The sequence below is a fragment of the Ovis canadensis genome, chromosome 18 (assembly GCF_042477335.2).
Source record: "Ovis canadensis isolate MfBH-ARS-UI-01 breed Bighorn chromosome 18, ARS-UI_OviCan_v2, whole genome shotgun sequence".
In the NCBI taxonomy this organism is placed as follows: domain Eukaryota; kingdom Metazoa; phylum Chordata; class Mammalia; order Artiodactyla; family Bovidae; genus Ovis; species Ovis canadensis.
Window position 1 is genome coordinate 62,847,011 of NC_091262.1, and position 19,966 is coordinate 62,866,976.

General features: G+C 38.2%; 1 protein-coding gene across 1 annotated transcript; it reads right to left on the reverse strand.

Moving 5' to 3' along the window:
* Window positions 1–163: 163 nt before the first annotated feature.
* Window positions 164–19,947, reverse strand: FBXO33 (F-box protein 33). Its single transcript, XM_069559087.1, has 4 exons — window positions 19,047–19,947; window positions 5,470–5,580; window positions 4,073–4,758; window positions 164–2,217 (listed from the first exon to the last, which is right to left on the reverse strand). Exons 1-4 carry the CDS (start codon window positions 19,646–19,648, stop codon window positions 1,946–1,948), a joined length of 1,671 nt encoding a protein of 556 aa, XP_069415188.1. The 5' UTR covers window positions 19,649–19,947; the 3' UTR covers window positions 164–1,945.
* Window positions 19,948–19,966: the final 19 nt, after the last annotated feature.

Sequence of the window (19,966 nt, forward strand, 5' to 3'; positions counted from 1 at the left end):
GAGTTTAAAAAAAAATCAAAACTCTCCAAATTGTTCAAATTTAAGCTTTGCTGCACCAGACTACCAACAGGAGCTAACATGATTATACACATTGTTAGGATTACTGTAGTTTATTTACCACTAAAGGTTTTCATGCTTCATGAACAAGAAAATGTTACAATGATCACTTTTTAATGCTTTATTCATTGATTAAAAGAATATACATTTAACATAAACCATACAACATCAGTCATCAGATCAAACATTCAGCTGGTTTCCTTACAGTTTCTGTCAGGAGTTATTTTATCTGATCACATTTATAAGATAAAATCTCACCACATCTGGCATTTACACACCCTGTGCCAGTGGATTCACACTACTGATGTACATAAAAAATCCGCATGGTATGTGCTCACTGGAGACAAAACAGTGCACACCTGTCAAAAGGTCATTTTAATATAAGATGGTAAAACCATTTGTAAAATACATATAAACTTTTTCCATAAATAGAATCATATCTGGACATCTGTTGCATAAATTGTGTTTCCAAAGCTTACAATAGAGCAGCCAGGTCTCAGCACTGCTGGGCACCCACGTTGGCTACTTACTTTATTATTGCAGACTGTCCTTTAACATTAAATGCACAACATTCGTACCACTTAAAACTGGGGTCAGGTGGAAGTCTCACAGAGACCACGTCTGTACCGCGGTTGCCCTGAAACAGTTAAGTCGGCTTTTAAAGCCTCTCAGATATAACAAGGTTTTAAAACATACTTCATGGAATGTTCTTCATTTATCATAGCAGCTCATACCTGTGATAGAACTAGCTTTCAGTTTTTCCTTTTTTTCCTTTACATTCACTATTCACAGTGAAACAGGTGCATGGTTTTTTTTTTCTTTTTTTTGTTTTGTGTTTTTTTTTCAGAGATCTGAGGTTGCTGACTGAGCCACAGCACAGCTGTGTACCACAGGTCGAAATTCGACCTTAAATATTACAATCTAGCAGTATCTGGCTGGCCAGAGTGGGCCAGCCCCTGCCAGCATGTGGGCACTTCTTCAGTTAAGTCTATTCTTTGGCAGCTGACACGCGCGCTGACAGAGAAAAATCCAGTGACTTGTTGCTAGGGATTTCACGACTAATGTTTGTTTGCAAGCATGTGTGTTTACAACTCTGTGATTTGATGATATTCTTTTAGGAGGTTTTACCCTGGAATATTATTTCTTTCTTCCTCCACTATTTGAAATCTGGGCTAAAAAGCTAACTTGAATGTATAATGTAATTGATGAATTAAATTATGTCAGATAAGGTTAGGAAAAATCCAATAATTTGAGTATTCATGTTTACATAAATCCATTTTAAAAAGGATTAAGCAATGTTCTAACCTGCTACTATATAAAATTCAGAGTGGTAGTTGATGATAAATGACTATTTTATATGTAATGAAAGTGAAAGTCTTGGCTTTTCTGTTAAAGATGACTCATTTGGGATCATAGTATCCTCCCTTCTTCCATTTCAAATACAAATCAATGAAATGCTATCCGAATGAATGAATGCAGTGCATTGCATACAAATCCACCAGGCTATGGATATATATCTATATATGTATAAAAATATTTTGGCTCCTGAGCTCTGACACACAAAGAATAAAAACATCAAAAGGCAGAGTAACTCAGTGAAAAATAGTTAGCCAGCAACCTCAGACAACCTTCGGTTGTATATTCTTAAGGTCTGGTAACAAGTCCATTAACCGTGAAAGCCCTATACATTGTCACTTTGAACTTCTAAACCAATACCCGACTATGTTCTTTGATCAAGAAGTAGAATATACACATATAATTCTATAAAGCTAATACTGATTAAACACAGCACAAAGGGGTTAATTCACACTACTGGAAAAAAAAACAAACAAACATAATAGGGCCCTACTTGCAAATGTAACCACAGGAATTGTACGTTAAAAAAAAGCTAAATGTCTTCGCTGAAGCTCTGCATCTCTCTGTAAAAATGACGATTTGGTTCAGTGAAGACACTGAGTGATTCGATGTCCATGACTGCATGCCAAGGCTGACCGAGGCCCAGGGATACCTGCTCAATAAGATTATGCACTGGATCCACATCCTGGTCGGCCAGTTCACCTTGGTCAAAATCGATGCTTTCTTCGGTGACTTCAAGTACTTTTAGGTCAGAGCCACGAAGACGAGCAATGGCTATGAGGTTGTGTGCCCACACTGTGTAACCTTAAAAGTAAGCAAAAGACAAGCACTGTCATTTCCTTGTATTTTATCTTGTCTATTTTATACATCTGTCTTTCCCACAAATTTGTATCTCACCACTTTGGGGTCCTTTTCCTTTAAAAATATGCTGAGATTTGTGGATTCTTTACCACTGCCAGGGAAGCCCCAGTAATTGTTTAGCTCAGAGGAAAAAAAAGACTGGAAGTCTGATATTGTCTCTAAGAACATCACTGCAGCTGGTGAACAGATAGGTGCTGTAACTGTATTCTGATATCAGCACATTTAGTAAAACTGAAGACATTTAAAGTATAATTTTATAGCTTCTGATTAACAATACATAGTAAGCTGGTATTTTTCATTAGGAAAAGTCATCTCCTATGGTGCTTCTCAGGTAGTGCAGTGGTAAAGAATTTGCTGTGTCAATGCAGGAGTCGCAGGTTCGATCCCTGGGTCAGGAAGAGCTCCTGGAGTAGGAAATGGCAACACACTTCAGTATTCCTGCCTGGAAAATTCCATGGACAGAGAAGCCTGGCAGCATACAGTCCACGGGGTCCCAAAGAGTTGAGATGTGACTGAGCACCCTGTGCGTGTGCGCATGCATATATGCGTACACACACACACACACACACACACACACAGTACTTCACAGTCCAAAGTTATAAAGTGACACTTTAAAGATAAACTGTTAATTACCACTAGCAAATATAACGTTTTACTTCTTAGTAAGAGAAAAAAGCTTTAGCAAATTCTCTGTTGACCCAATGGTTAGGATTCGGCTCTTTCACTGCTGGGGCCTGGGTTCGATATCTGGTGGGTAACTAAGATCCCAGAAGCCTCTGAGCAGAGTCAAAAAAATAAAAGGAGCTTTAGAAAGATAACTTAATTTTAAATATCTTGCTTTTTCTTCATCCTATTAAAAAAATCCTAATTTATTAACTTCAATAGTGATCTATTCTTTGCTATTACTTCCAATGACTGGCCAAATTATAAAGCAAAACTTGAAAAGCAAGATATACTCCCACACTCAAATGCAGCTAAAAGATTAATTTTCGAAATAATGAAACATAATAAATTTAAGTTGTTCATGCAGACTTTATATTCTCTAAATATCTTACAAGTTTCAGAAAAGAAGTAATATGTTCTTCTAACTTATAAAAGGAACTCTGTCCAAGTGAAAAATTAGTTCACATTCAGATGAAAGGCCTGCCAGTAAGAAAAGAGCACTTCTCAACCAACAGAACCATCATTTAAAAAATGTTTACAAATTCACATGTTGATACCAAGCATCTAGAAGATGAGGCAGTGAGCATGGAAGAAATCATACTTTCTTCTTCCTTCTGTGTTATGTTTCTAAGAAGAACTATATCTACTTCAAGTGAATATGTGTGTTTTCTTGGATAATTTCAAATGCCATTTTTGTGAAATACTATTAATCACACAGTGAAAGAAAAACAGTAATACGGGAGCTGGAACAAAATAGGGTAGAAATGTGTCTTTCACTTGTAAGTGGTATATGTTATACGTGGTATATATTATACATGTTATACACATGTTGCTGGTGCTGCTAAGTCGCTTTAGTTGTGTCCGAATCTGTGTGATCGCATAGATGGCAGCCCACCAGGCTCCTCCGTCCCTGGGATTCTCCAGGCAAGAATACTGGAGTGGGTTGCCATTTCCTTCTCCAATGCGTGCATACAATGCTAAGTCGCTTCAGTCATGTTAGAAAGTATAAAAAATCTGCATATCAACTTGTTATAAGAGTTTTTGACAGTCTAAATGTCAGTGCTATCTTTTTATTGGTATAAAATGTTTTAGCTATAATAACAAATTCAAACTATAACAAACAAAAGTTACCTACCATGAATTGCCAGAAGAGAGAGCTTTGTGCACCTCCATGCTAATAAAACCAACGGATCTTCATTTCGGTTGTCACTAAGATCTGGAAAACCAGACGTGTCAATCACATCATTCATTAATATAAAATGAGTGAGGAACTTGTCGTACTGCCTAGATATAAGATCAACAATAGCTCCTGAAACACAAGTGATGTAGCTGTCAAAATGAATCCTCTCTAGTGGTATACTGGGTTTCAGAATCTTTAACATATCTTCACTCTTGATATCAAAAGCCATAATATAGACCCGAAGGCTGGTGCTCTTTCTTGACAAGGCTTTCCAATGCTCATCATTTGGCATGTTGTCCAGAGACTTGTGCATCACGGAAACATTGTGAACCAGGAGAGAAAGTCGCTGCAAAGGCACATGGTTATTATCGGTTAAGACTCTAGCCATCTCAGCTGTAAAGTCACAGAAATCCAGGGCAAGTGAGCGCAGATTCACAAATCGCTCCAGTTCTGCTGCGGAGATAAGGGTGCTGTTACCAGGAATATTGTTGTCCAGTAAACTCAGGTGCTCCATGGTGTTGGCAATAGCGTTTGAGAGAGATGACAGTGATGTTGGGGTTACTATTTCCAGCATAAACCCACAAGACAGCCATTTCAGTTGCCTACTATTACTCAGTATTTCTTCAAACAGTTGCTGAATTCTGTAAGGAAAGCACATGCCATACAATCCTGTTAAGACTTAGCTCTAGGTGGCTCAGATGGTAAAGAATCCACAGAATCCACCTGCAATGCAGGAGACATGGGTTCAATTCTGGGTCGGAAAGATCTGGAGAAAGGAATGGTAACACACTCCAGTATTCTTGCCTGGGAAAGCCCATGGACAAGAGGAACCTGGCAAGCTACATTCCATGCAGTTGCAAAGAGTTGGACATGACTGAGCAACTGAGTACACTCATTTGACCCACAAGTAGTATTATCATTAAAATTCACATAAAAATATAATACATATTCAGTTCAGTTGCTCAGTCGTGTCTGACTCTGTGACCCCATGAATCGCAGCACGCCAGGCCTCCCTGTCCATTACCAACTATATTACCCATATAGAAATATGTTTTTCAAGTAAAGGAGCATTTTATATCAGTAGAGAAGAAAAGACTGATGATTTACAATTCATGTTATAGAAAAGTAAAGTAGAGAAGTTAAATTTTAAATAGCAATAATTATACAGCAAATTCTTTGTCTTAAGGATTGGAATGGTACGTATTGATCACTATTTCATTGTTAAGGCATTTCCAGGGTACATGTTTTTTTCAGAAAAAAAAATATCATTACTCTTTGGACAGTATCTTAAAATTTCTCAGAAAAATATTTTTATTATTATAGAGTCCCTTTCCATTAGCTATATAACTTACTGTTTAATTTTTTTGCCATCAGGGTCCACCTTGCTGAGGTATGTATTTGACAAACTTCCTTGCTGTTGTAGAACGCTTATGTCTCCAAAAAGGCTAAACTTCTGGAGGTTCCTGTAAGAAAAGTAATTTAAAATGATTGTCTATGTTAATTATTAACATAAAAATATAAATATTACAAGTAAACATATGCAGAAGGGATATTCTACAGAAGTTTCTACCTTAATAACTCATTTAGAATCCAACTAAGTACTTTCAGGTTGCTTTTAACATACAATGAAAAACAATGCGATATAGGAGAAAACAGCATAAGCTTTAAAGACTGAAGCATAACAAGTAGTTCAGAACTCATGGAAAAGTCTTCTTAAAGTTGCTGGAATTCAACTCTTTATCAGTAATAATAATACCTACCTTAAAGGTTTAGGGATGAATAAATAACAAAATGACATATGAAAGAACATTCAAGCTCTAAGTTTCATATATATATATTTTTCATATACATTTTAAATATAATATAAAATTTTCCCAAACCAGTTAAAATTTCCCAAACCAGTTAACTTAGTGCATTAAATGTTCTACAGTGGGGCACTGCCCTGGAGATATCTTCTCAGTAAGAAATATCCTTTAACTAAAATATAGAGAACCTTCTCCAGTTTTGGGATCAAACATAGAGCTTACCATTAAGAGGTTAATTTAAAAAAATTATATAAAAATCTGTAAATAACTTTAGCTACAAAACACACTTTTCTAAATAGTAAAATTCTAAAGATTAAAAATACTTAAATGCTAATAATAATGGTTAAACAACAAAAATTCAACTGAGTAAATTTAAAGATCAAATTAGCTTTATTAAAAGAGTCGTTAATTGGGCAGCATCCTATGTAGCAAACAGAAAGGAGCTCTGCAGAGATCCAGAAAAGGAAAGGCTTTTAAAGTAGAAAGGAAGCAGAAAAAGTAAATTATTAGTAAATAATGCACTGTTTCAGGCAATAGTCACCCGCCTAAAGGGAACTGAAGGGACTATATGGCAGATTGCCTCACTAATGCTGACCTGGTAATTCCAGGCTAACTGATTAAAAGGTTACAAGCCTGAGGCAGATTAAAACCACAGCTGTGCTAGGTATTAAGTCTTAGTTTGGTGACATGGGGTTTAGCATAACTGACTCCATTTTGGGTCTGCTATTTCCTTTTTAACATAACCACTAGAGAATTACATCTGTAACTAGAAGTTTGGGATAACTATAATAAGAAATGTATAACCCACAAAAGTGATAAAAAGATTTAAGTAAATGAAAAATAATTTCTTAATATTATGACATATTTTCCCAAATTAGTAACCTTAGTTTCACTAAAAAGTCTGATGATTCTAAAACTTAGCTTGAAGAATGATCATGAATTGCCAAGAAATCTTGAGAAAGAAGAACAGAGCTGGAAGAATCAGGTTCCCTAACTTCAGACTATACTACAAAGTTATAATAATCAAAACAGCATGGTAGTGGCACAAAAATGTAAATATAGATCAATGAAATAGGACAGACAGTCCAGAGATAAACACAGGCACCTATGGTGACCTAACTCATGACAAAGGAGGCAAGAATATATAATGAATAAATGGACAGTCTCTTCAATAAGTGATGCTGGGAAAAAATGAAAATGGACAGCTACATGTAAAAGAATGAAATTAGAACATTCTCTAATACCATATAAAAAAATAAAACAGATTAAAGACCTAAACATAAGACCAAATAATGTAAAACTCAAGAGGAAAACATAGGCAGAACATTCTTGGACATGAATTGCAGCAATATTTTTTGGATTAAGTTCTTAGAGTAATGGAAATAAAAACAAAAATAAATGGGACTTAATTAAACTTAAAAGTTTTTGTATAGCAAAGGAAATCATCAAATGAAAAGATAATCCAGAGAATGGGAGAAAATATTTGCAAATGATGCAATCCACAAGCGTGCAAATAGCTCATACAGCTCAACATTTTCCTAAGAAGACATATAGATGGCCAAGAGCACATGAAAAGATGCTCAACATTGCTAATTATTAGAAACATGCAAATCAAAACTACAATGATGTATTACCTCACACCAGTCAGAAGAGCCATCATCAAAAAATCTACAAATAATAAATGCTGGAGAGGCTGTGCAGAAAAGGGAACCCTCCTATACCTGTTGATGGGGATGTAAATTGGTACAACCACTATGGAGAACAGTATGGAGGTTAATTAAAAAACTAGAAAATAGAGCTACCATATGATCCAGCAATCCCACTCCTGGGCATAATCTGGAGAAAACCATACTTCCAAGATATACACAAACCCCAGTGTTCACTGCAGTACCATTTATAATAGCCAAACATGAAAGGAACCTGAATGTCTTATCAACAGATGAATGGATAAAGAAGACAAAGTATACATATACAATGGAATACTACTCAGCCATAAAAAGAATGAAATAATACCATTTGCAGCAACATGGATGGATGTAGATTATCATACTAAATGAAGACAGAAAGACAAATATCATATGCTATTACTATATGTATTAAAATCTAATATGTATTAGAATCTAATTAAAAATGATACAAATGAACTTATTTATAAAACAGAAACAGACTAAGATTTCAAAAACAAACTTATGGTTACCAAATGGGAAATGTCGAGAGTAAGGATAAATTATCAACTTGAGATTAATAAACACACATTATTATATATAAAATAATCGATAAGGACCTATTGTATAGCACAGGGAACTCTACTCAATATTCTGCAATAATATTGTATTATTAATAATATTCTTCAACTAACTGCATTTTCTATCCTATTTTACAAAGTCATCATCCAGATCCAGAGTGAAGTCAGACTGTTAAGTACTTATAATTTAGAAACGGAGGCTACAGACTGCTCTCCTACTCTCTGCTCTTTCAACTATCAGATATGTACTGTGTCAGTTACAGGAAAAGTTATTGTGGTTAAGTTACAAAGGTACATGAGTTTAGATTCTTGGCGTGAAAATAAAGGTTTTATTTTAAAAAGGCTAATTAAAAAATCAGGAGAGACTGAAGAATTACTGACAGTTTTGTTAAGTGTATTAATGTTATTTTGGTTACATGTACTGCGTGCTCAGTCGCTTCAGCCATGTCCGACTCTGTGCAACACTATGGACTGCAGCCTGCCACGTTCCTCTGTACATGGGGATTTTCCAGGCAACAATACTGGAGTGGGTTGTTGTGCCCTCCTCCAGGGGATCTTCCCAACTCAGGGATTGAACCTGCGTCTCACACCTACCTGCATTGGCAGGTGGGTTCTTTACCATTAGTGCCAGCTGGGAAGTCCTAAAGGTATATATAGGTCCATAATCTTCAGAATTTTATACTGAAGTGTATAGTATAAAATGAATGACATCTATATACTGGGTTTCCTTTCAAATACTTCAGTAAAGATAAACGGTTGCTGAATACTGCTGTTTCTCTAGGAAAACTAGTTTAGGATTTCAAACTATCAAGAACACAAATACTCCTCAGCTCGCTGCAGTACTGGCAACATGACTGGGGCTCACCCAGCCCCATGACCACAGTGGTAACTCTACCAGGACTTTGGTATGGAAAAGGTGTGTGGCTTGGGAAGGTGGATCTAAGCTATAGATCAAAGTTTTTTTGCCTCAGGTGAGTGCCTTTCTCCTTTGCCTTGAACCAAAGTTGATTTTTTGAGGTTTCTAAGAATGAGATTCTTTTTGGAAGTTATCAGCAACATCTGAATAACAAACCAGGTTAAAAGATGGCTCAAGTGTGGCCCCAGTTTCCTTCCTTTTCCTTGCCCATTTCAGAGATGTAACAGAAGAGTACACAAGACAAGTTCCTGGACAGAAAAACTGATTTACCTGACTTAGTGTTAACAGTGATAAGACCAGTGATTTGGAGCAAACGAAAGGAAGAAGCCTTATGCAGAGTACTATGAGATTGGTGCAAAAGTAATAGCAGTTTCGCATTGCTGAATTGTGCCATTTGATATTCCAATGCATTCTTAAATAAATGTGGTTATGTCACACATTAGTTTATTCGCTTTATGTATTTTGTTTATGACTAATTATTTGCTGTGTATTTTATATTTATTTTAGACTACGGAAATGTTGTAGACAAAAAGTAAATTCGAGAAATTTTCTTATTTGGGTTTAAAATGGGTCATGAAGCAGTGGAGACAACTCACGATATCAACACTGCACTTGGCCCAGGAATTGATAATCAACATACAGTACAGTGGTGGTTCAAGAAGTTTTGCAAAGGAGACCAGAGCCCTGGAGATGAGGAGCATAGTGGCTGGCCATTGGAATGATGACGACCAATTGAGAGCAATCATCAAAGCTGATCCTCTTAGAACTATATGAGAAGTTGCTGAAGAACTCACTGGCAACCATTCTACAGTTGTTTGGCATTTGAAGCAAACTGGAAAAGTGAAAAAGCTACATAAGCTGACTGAGCTGACTGAAAGTTAAAAAAAATAATTGTTTTTGAAATGTCATCTTCTCTTTTTTTACACAACAAGAAGGAACCACTTCTTGATCTGATTGTGACATGTGACGAAAAGTGGATTTTATAGGACAACTGGCCAATGACCAGCTCAGTGGCTGGATGGAGAAGTTGCAAAGCACTTCCCAAAGCCAAATTTGCACCAAAAAAGGTCATGCTCACTGTTTGGTACTGTTTGGTGGTTGGCTGCCAGTCTGATCCCAATTGTTTTCCATGACAATGCCTGACCACATGTTGTACAACAAATGCTTTAAAAGCTGAAAGAACTGGGTTATGAAGTTTTGCCTCATCTGCCAATTCATCTGACCTCTACCCAAGTAACTACCACTTCTTCAAGTAGCTCAACAACTTTTTGTAGGGAAAATGCTTCCACAACCAGCAGAAGGCAGAAAATGCTTTCCAAGAGTTCCCTAAATCCCAGAAGCATGGATTTTCATGCTATAGGAATAAACAAATTTATTTCTCATTGTCAAAGACGTGTTGATTGTAATGGTTCCTATTTTGATTAATAAAGATGTGTCTGAGTCTAGTTATAATGATTTAAAATTCATGATCCAAAACCACAATTATGTTTGCACCAACATAATACTTGCTGCTTCTTTTCACTTAGTCTTATCAATTTAAACCTACAGTTTATATGTGGGTCAGACTTAGGCAAATTTCAAGGAGTAATGGGTTTACATGAAACAGGAAAGTGAAGGAGGAGAAAAAAAATCCAAGTGATTGCAATGAGGAAGGCCAGCAAGTTTTTGGGGAAATTCGACAAATTGATTTTAATTTATGTAAGGCCTATATGAGCAGAGCACTGGTTAAAGACAAGCCATGCTTTCAATTTCTTATGCTATACATTCCACTTGACAAAATTAAACACACAACAAGAACAACTATCAAAATACTCATGACACTTTTCACAGAACTGAAACAAATTATCCTAAAATTTTTATGGACATTAATCTAAGACAATGGAGAGAAAAATATAGTGATACAATGGAGAAAAGACAGTCTCTTCAATAAGTGGTCTTGAGCAAAATGGACAGCTACATGTAAACTGAAGTCAGAACACTCCCTCACACCATACATAAAAATGAATTCCAAATGATTTAAAGACTGAAGTATAAGACATAACACCATAAAACTTTTAGACGGGAATATAAGCAAAACATTCTCAGACATAAACTGTAGCAATACTTTCTTAGCTATGTCTCCTAAGGCAAAAGAAATATGGCCATCATCAAAAAATCTACACACAATAAACGCTGGAGAGGATTTGGAGAAATGGGAACGTTCTAGCACTGTTGGTGGGAATGTAAATTGATACAGCTACTATGGAAAACAACATGGAGACTCCTTTAAAAACTAGGAATAAAACTACCATATGACCCCCACAATCCCACTATTGGGTGTATACCCTAAGAAAGCCGTAACTGAAAAAAACACATGTACCCCAATGTCCACAGAAGCACTATTTACAATAGCTAGGATACGGAAGCAACCTAGGTGTCCAATGACAGATGAACGGATAAAGACGACGCAGTACATATACACAATGGAGTATTACTCAGGCATAAAAAAGAACAAATCTGAATCAGTTCTAGTGAAGTGGATGAACCTAGAGCCTGTTATACACAGTGAGGGCTTCCCTGGTGGCTCAGCGGTAAGAGTCTGCCTGCAATGCAGGAGACGTGGGTCCACGGGTTCAATCACTGGCTTGGGAAGATCCCCTGGAGAAGGAAATGGCAACCCGCTTCAGCACTCTTCCCTGGGAAATCCCATGGATAGAGGAGCCTGGCAGGCTACAGTCTACAGGATGGCGAGAGTTGGACACAACTTAGCAAGTAAACTACCACCATCATACAGAGTAAGTCAGAAAGAGCAAAACAAGTATCGTATATTAATGCATATATACGGAATCTAGAAAAATGAAACTGATGAACTCATTTGCAGGGAAGGAATGGAGACCCAGAAAATGGAATTGTGGACACAGTAGGGGAAGGACAGAGGGACGAATTAAGAAAGCAGCATCAACATATATATGCTACCATGTATAAAACAGAGAGCTGGTGAGAAGTTGCTATGTAACACAGGGAGCCCAGCCTGGCCTCTGTGATGACCAAGAGGGGTGGGACAGGGGAAGGGGAGGGACGTGATATATGAATAATAGTGGCTCATGTGCATTGTTGGATGGCAGAAACCAACACAACTTTGTAAAGCAATTTTCCCCCTATTAAAAATAAATAAAAATTTAAAAGATAATCTATGGAATGGGAGAAAATATTCATAAATGATGTGACTGACAAAGGGGTTACTCTCAAAATATACAAACAGTTCACATAACTCAACATCAGAAAAACCAATCAGTTCAAAAAATGGTCACTTATTTGTGAAATCTAAAAAATAATACAAATATATCTATATAGAAAACAGAAACAAACTCACATAGAAAACAAATTTATGGCTACAAAAGCAGAAAAGGAGGATGGAGAGGGATAAATTAGGGGCATGAAATTAATCTGAAAAAAAAAATGTAAGTGAATCACTTTGCTGCATACCTGAAAACTAATAATAATATTCTAAATCAACTATACATCAATAAAAAACTTTAAAAAAGAAATTAAACCACCACACACAATTTTTCACTGAAAAGAGCGATCTTATTTTCTTCTTAGGGTAAAAATTTCCATATGAATCAAACAATCAACACAATTTTTGATAGCCTTATTATAAAAACCTATACATACAGATTCAGTGCGTTAGTTGGGCAATTCTTTGAAAACAATATTAACCATCTGTGAGCTTAAGAAAAACTCCCCAAGGTCTAACTGCAGAGTACTGAAAACTCTTCATTTTTCTCTGAGATTTCTTTGGATTATTTAGTATAACCTTAAATTAGAGTTAATACAGCTAAGTCTAATTAACTATGAAAAAGGAGACTACATACAAACTTGATTCTTTAAAAAGATGCAATTATTAACAAGGTTAAGTCTTTCTCAATGATGTACAGGAGGTCACAAAATGCAATTTTTTCCTTTTCTAACCTAATAAGCTAATCTATATCATTGCATGAATTTTTTCAGACCAATTCTCATCTTCTTAGTCCATGTTTGATATCAAATGTGTCTGCATTTACATAATACTTTTTAGTAACATATTTACTCCTCTCAAAAATGTTAATAAATGACCACAGTCAAATCAAACAAAGAAGACAAATATTTTAGAGAAATGCTGACTAATAGAACTTCCTGCCATGATGGAAATGCTCTGTTCTATGGTGTCCAAAATGGTAGTCACCAGCCACATAAGGAGCACTTGAAATGTGTCTAGTACAGCAAACTAAATCTTTAATTTTATCCAAATAATTCAAAATTTGATTAGCTATATGTGGCTATTGGTACAGCTTTAGAGATTCTACAACTAAGTCATAGGCCTATGGTGGTATTCCTTATCAACTTTCATAGGATCCATTAACTAAAAGCAATTTTCCAGAATTTGCTTTATGAATTCATTTACTGAACTGTTGTAGTTGCTTAGTCGCTATGTTGTGTCCAACTCTTTGTGACCCCATGGACTGTAGCCTGCCAGGCCCTCTATGTCCATGGGATTTTCCAAGCAAGAGTACTCGAGTGGGTTGCCATTTTCTTCTCCAGGAGATATTCCTGACCCAGGGACCAAACATGCATCTCCTGCATTGGCAGGAGGATTCTTTACCACTGAGCCACCAGGGAAGCCCCCACTTATTGAATTACCATCATCCTCAAATCCCAGGGGTTACAAAATTAAAAAAGGTTTATTTAAATAAAACTGACATTTAAAACTGTTATTTAACATATTATTATAAGGCAATTTTAACAGTACTAAGGAAGAAAGAAAGAAAGAAAGAAAACTGAGTGAGTTTTAAAGACAGATGGTAAAAAAAAATGATTCTTCCTTTCCTCTACATCCTAGTAGCATGTCTTCTTGGCTCTACTTCCAAACATATATATTCCATATCCATCCACTTAAAAAAAGTCTTTTCTTCCATCATACTCTAGGCTATCATCACCTCTTATGAGGATTATTCATTCATTACACAGTAACCAGAATGATTGCCTTAAAATGCAAATTAGATCACCTTATGCTTGTCCTTATCATTTTTTCAATAACTTCTATTCTTATAGTCCAAACTTTATTCCACAAGTTCTCATAAAAAAACACCATTCTGTCCTCCTTCTATACTTAAGAGCTCACTGTGACACTGCTCTCACCCTTCACATGGTCCTGCCTTTCTTTCTTTCCTACTGTTGCAAGAAGCCAAAAATTTGGCTGGCCTAAAGCCTTGGTGCTTACTCTTTTCTGCTTGGAATGCTGTTTGCTCAAATCTTCAGATGGGCGACTTGTCATTCATGTAGCAGCTTAAATGTCCTTTACAGAGAAGGTTTTTCCCTCATCAATCTATCTCAAGTTGCCACCTAGTCACTATTACATAGCTCTCTTTTACTTTCTCAATCGAAATAATCTTTCTTTTATTTGTTTACTTTCTTCTGCCTATCTATTTCCTCTGGAATGTCGAATCCATGGGAACAGGGAGTTTGTCTTCACTGCTTGGCACATAGTATACTCTCAATATTTGGAGGGGGAAAAAAACCCCATATTTTAACAATTATCATCTTAAGTCAGCTATAAATTTAACAACTTGGGTGAGCTCTTCCAAGGCTGCCTCAGAACTAAAATATTAAATGGAGATCACTTAATCCCTTCACTCAAAAGCTGCTCAGTCACTTCTTGTAACACAGGAAAAGTATTTTACTTTGATGACCTTTTTGTTGAGTTTTATCTCCCATCCTCTATCTTCAGTTCTCAGTAACTGGAAGAATATACCTATTGACTAGCTGCTGCTGCTAAGTCACTTCAGTCGTGTCTGACCCTGTGCGACCGCATAGCCGGCAGTCCACCAGGCTCCCCCCGGTCCCTGGGATTCTCCAGGCAAGAACACAGGAGAGGGTTGCCATTTCCTTCTCCAATGCATGAAAGTGAAAAGTGAAAGTGAAGTCGCTTAGTTGTGTCTGACCCTCAGCGACCCCATGGACTGCAGCCGCCCAGGCTCCTCCACCCATGGGATTTTCCAGGCAAGAGTACTGGAGTGGGGTGCCATTGCCTTCTCTGCCTATGGACTAGAGAAAGCCCTAATTCCTCTCAGCAGCCCTCCAAGGAGATTAGTTTCTTCGTCAGGTTAGTCTCCTTTCTGCTCCATGACCTTGAAGCTATCCCCACGGAGTCACTTTAATCTGTCAGTTTTAAGGTGAGGAGTCTGTTAGGTAAGGTATCTATTCTCTAAAAGCAACTATCTCTTGGGCAGCAAGGACTGGTCAGAGTCCCAGTATATTTTAATACACATATTCTCCAAATGGGTGTTTTAAAACAAATAAGAAAAGTTAGCTCTCAAAAGTGAAATATTATTATTGCATGTATTTATTGCTCTGTGATGGGAAAAATATTTCAAGAAAAATAAGGCTCAGGGTTGTTGGAGATAATACCTTCAAGAATTTCCTACCTTCTTGGATAGTAATAGGAAATGTCCAAAGAATTTTTAATCTATTTTAAGATGTATTTTTAGATTGCCTTATCAGTTGCTGGGTCTTGGCATACTGATGTTGAAAAAAATATTAAGATTCTCTGTGACTGCACGTGCCAAGTCAGCAGACCCCATTTAAGAATTATTGATAAATGTTCTACTACTAGGAGGGTATATAAGCAGGCACAGTCAAAAAACTGGTCAATCTAGATAGTTAGATTTTTTTTAAATTGGAGGATAATTGCTTTACAATATTGTGTTAGTTTCTGCCATAAATCAATGTGAATCAGCCATAAATATACATATGTCCCTTCCCTCTTGAACCTCCGCCCCCCCAGCCCATGTAGTTAGATTTTAACAAGGAAATCACTCTTATACAAAGTCTCTCTGGCTTGCATCTTTTAGAAAAGTACTGCCCTCAATTAATATTTCATCCAAAAAAGGCTCATATTTATATAGCCTTAAAAGGCAAAATATTTATATAGTCCAGGAAAGTATAAATCACATGTTGACAATGTACCTATGCTTACTGATTAAGAATAAGTATTTTTATTGACTGAGTCTATTAGCTATTATCATAAATCTTATTGTCCCTGAAGTCTCATTTTTCCTAAGGAGTATGAAAAACAGCATTTTAATAGGTAGTACTCAACTTGACAGCCAGGTTAAAATCTAAAAATGCATATTTTTATTTGTTGTTTTGAACTTCTAAGTACAATTTCCTATAGAAGAAATTCAGCCGATTTAACTTACAATATAGTTGAATGTGTACTTATTTTTTTCTTTTTTAGTATTTTGAATACTAATTTTTTATTTACGTTCTGACTGTTGATAAAGAAGGCAGGTATCCTAGCCTCCTCTGGAGAAGTGAACTGTGAGAGGCATTTCTGTACCTCTTTGATACTCAGCAGTTGTCCCAAACATCTAAGAAATTGGTAAGGTGGCTACAATCACTGAGAGTACATGTGCATATCCAGGAATTAAGCAAAACAAAATGCCAATTATTATCTCAGAACAGTACCCTTGAAAAGTTCCCACAATTCAAGGTTATGGTTTTAGTTCTTTAACTCAGAGACAAGAAAATAACTGAAACACAGCAAAATAAAAGTTTGAATTGTATGAAGTTCAACATAAAGGAGGAAGCATAAAGTTTGTGACTTGGTAAGTTCACATCCTCTTCTTCTACCTAAAAAATGGTAGAAATCATAAGGCAAAAGCATTGTAACATTTACCTTGGAAATGGAAAGAACAATGTCAAATATTGATTTTTCTCATTAATTATTGAATTTTATGGTTTTAGAAAATCAAAGAACACTAAACACTAAAGCATTTGAGTCATTCTTCATTGAGCCTGAGTTTGATGTTTAAGTGATTATGAAGGAAACAAGAATAGGCTTTATCAGAGTTATCAAATAAACATCTTGGTTTAAAACATTTTCAAATTTCTCTGAAGAAAATTAGTTTCACTTAAATTTTTAACATCCTTATTAGTACTTCCCATATTAGTAGAGTATCTCAAAATATTTTCAAAAATAAAGCTGAGACTTTCTTTCCAAATATATAAAGATTATTTAGAGAGCAGTCTTATAGACAAGTAGATTGAGATGCTAAAGAAGAGGTAGGTTCACTTTTATTTGTTTACTTTACCTCAACACACACAGCTAAAAAAATAAAAATTGATAGGGGTGAGGAAGGGAGCCGGAAAAAAATTAAACAACAAAGGGAAGATGTGATATATTACTATTTTGCCTTTACCTGTCCAACCAACCAATCAGTTAAAAGGAACTAGATAAAAACTTTGTAAAGTGGGTTCTTACTTGGACAAAAGACATGCATTTTTAAATGACTGCTCAGAACTGCTATCTAATCTCAAGAAAAATCTAACTGATACTGGCAAATTACTTGACCCTGTTACGTTTCAGTTTCCTTTCTATAAAGAAGCCACCCCACTTCTACCCTCCATTGAATCATCAGTAGTAAGTGCTCACTACTGACTCTAATCTCTGGGTCAGCTGGGCCTCCAGCCACACATCCAACTCTGACAGAAAGTCTCCAACATGATCAAGATCAACTTATGGCCTTAAACGGCCTCTTTTGCCACATAAAAGCAAAGTGAGGAAATAAAATGGCTTGGTGTGAAAAGCTAGGAAAATACACAGCATACTGGGATGATGCAGCCATGCTCCAGATACAACTTGCAGCTAATGCTTATTTTCCACCCTTGTGATTCAGAGAATTAGGAATACAGATATATCCATCTCACTTAGCATAACCAGGACCTTCACTCCATCCTGTTCAACGAAATGTATTTACAGCAAAAGGAAGTACACTGCTGTCAGAGAAAAACAATGCTGTATGAAATAATGTGCAAATTATCTGACCCTGTTATGTTTCAGTTTCCTTTCTATAAAGCAGGGATAATAGCAGCTGTCCTAACTCACAGGTTCGGCTGAAAGGATCAAATAAGATCCTGAATGTGAAACTACTTGCAAACTGCTAAACTATTACTGCTACCTAAGTTGTTCCTTTTTTGAACTTATGAACTTTCCTCTACCTCACAGTTTAATTTTAAGCTTAGTTAGAATGTCCAGATAGAGAAAATCTACCTTAATAGGATCCTGGAGAGGGCGATAGATAAATAATGGAAAAGACTGATTAGGACGACGGGCCAGAACACAGGAAGTTAGCCCCAGATTTACAGCAAAGTCTTGATGCAAAATCAGGACAGTTTGGGCTTACTCTTTGCAGACACTGGCCAGTTCCCCCAACACACGCAAACACCAAGCTGTACGGTGCTACTTTTAGGCGAATCACTGGGGACAAGTTGAGTCTGGAGGTGCAAAAGGGAGGGACCTTCTAATCCTGATGATCCGGCAGTACCCTGATCCCTTAAAAAAAAAAAAATTCCTCCTACTCTTTGTGCCTGGCCTAGTTAAAACCATTCCCGGTAAGAAAATGGCTGTCAAAGATTTCTTTTTTTGCTGGGAGAGTCTCGAACCCATGCGAAACCTGTGGCATACCTACTCCCTCCGCCACCACGAACTATTTTGATCGGATAGGTTCAGAATAAAACAATAACAACAAAAACACAAATTAGTTTTGTTTCTCCCCAGACTCATTCTCAGGCCTCACCCTCCAAGCTTCAGCTCTCATCTGTAAAATGAATGACCGCGCCTGTCAACTCCATCCCACTGCTGCCGTTCAAGGATGAATGAGACAGTGCCTGGAAGGCGCCAGGAGTGCTGTCTGATAAACACCAAGCCCATCACTGTTTATAAAGTATTAGGATCAGTCCTGTTATGTCCTCCCGCCTCAAGGAAATCTCCGGATTAGAACTGACACCCCTAGTCACTGAAAAAAGCAACGCTGAAGCGGGCGGGGCGTTTCCACACTGAATCTATTTCGAGGTGAGAGGAAGGAGACGACCCTGAGCCCCGGGAAGTGGAGGCGGGGGTGGGGGTGGGGAGGAGGAGGAATGGAGGGGCTGCGAAGAGCCTACCTGTTGTTCCGGATGCTGACTAGCACGCACAGGACCAGCTCTAAGTAGGTGCGCAGCACTTCCAGCCAACGGGTTGAGAGCTGCAGGGCTTCGACTTCTTCCCCGCCAGTCCCGGCGTCCGCGCTGCCTCCATCGCCCGGGCCGCCGCCGCCGCTCAGGTAGTTCTCCGCGGCGAATTCAACACGCAGCTCTCGCACGAACCAGCCGCACTTGCGCATGAGGAATTCGAGCCGTGGCTGCTCCGCGGGCGAGACGCGGAGGCAGATGCGGAGCTGGGGCCAGAGAGCCGGATAGAAGAGGCACTCGCGCCAGTGCGAGCAGGAGGCCGAGGCCCGGAGCCGGTCAGACGCGGACAGGAAGGAGAAGATGTGCACGATCAGCTCGCTAGGCAGCGACGCGGCGCCTGCCGCCTGCCCGCACAGAGCCATTCGGCCCCGCCGCCGGCTGCCGGTCCCCGGCCGCCCCCGCAGTCCCCGGAGCAGCCCCCGCAGCCGTCGCAGCTGCTGCAGCCGCAGCCGCCGCCACCGCGCCACCCGGGCGGCCCCGGCTCGGGTTCGGGCTCCCGGTGGTCGGGGCTGCGGCCCTGACAAGAACAACAACATCAATGACAAGGAAGAAGGGGGCGGAACCGTCGTGGGTCTCGGCGGAACCAAGTGCGGCACAAGTTGCGGAGAGGGGGAAAGGCCTATGCGGGGGTGGCCTCCAGATAGCCAGCCTCTGGCCTGTCAAACTTTACTCACGCGCGTCCGAGGCCTGCGCTCTCCTCAACTTAAAAACCCTCCCTTGTACTGGTTATGAGCCCGGAAGCGGCAGGATTTATTTTAAGGAACCGGGAGCCCTCCCCGCGCCTGGAGGCGGAGGCACAGCAGTGGTAGGAGCTGAGTTTGACGTCACCGGCGGTGGGAGGAGACTGGGCGTGA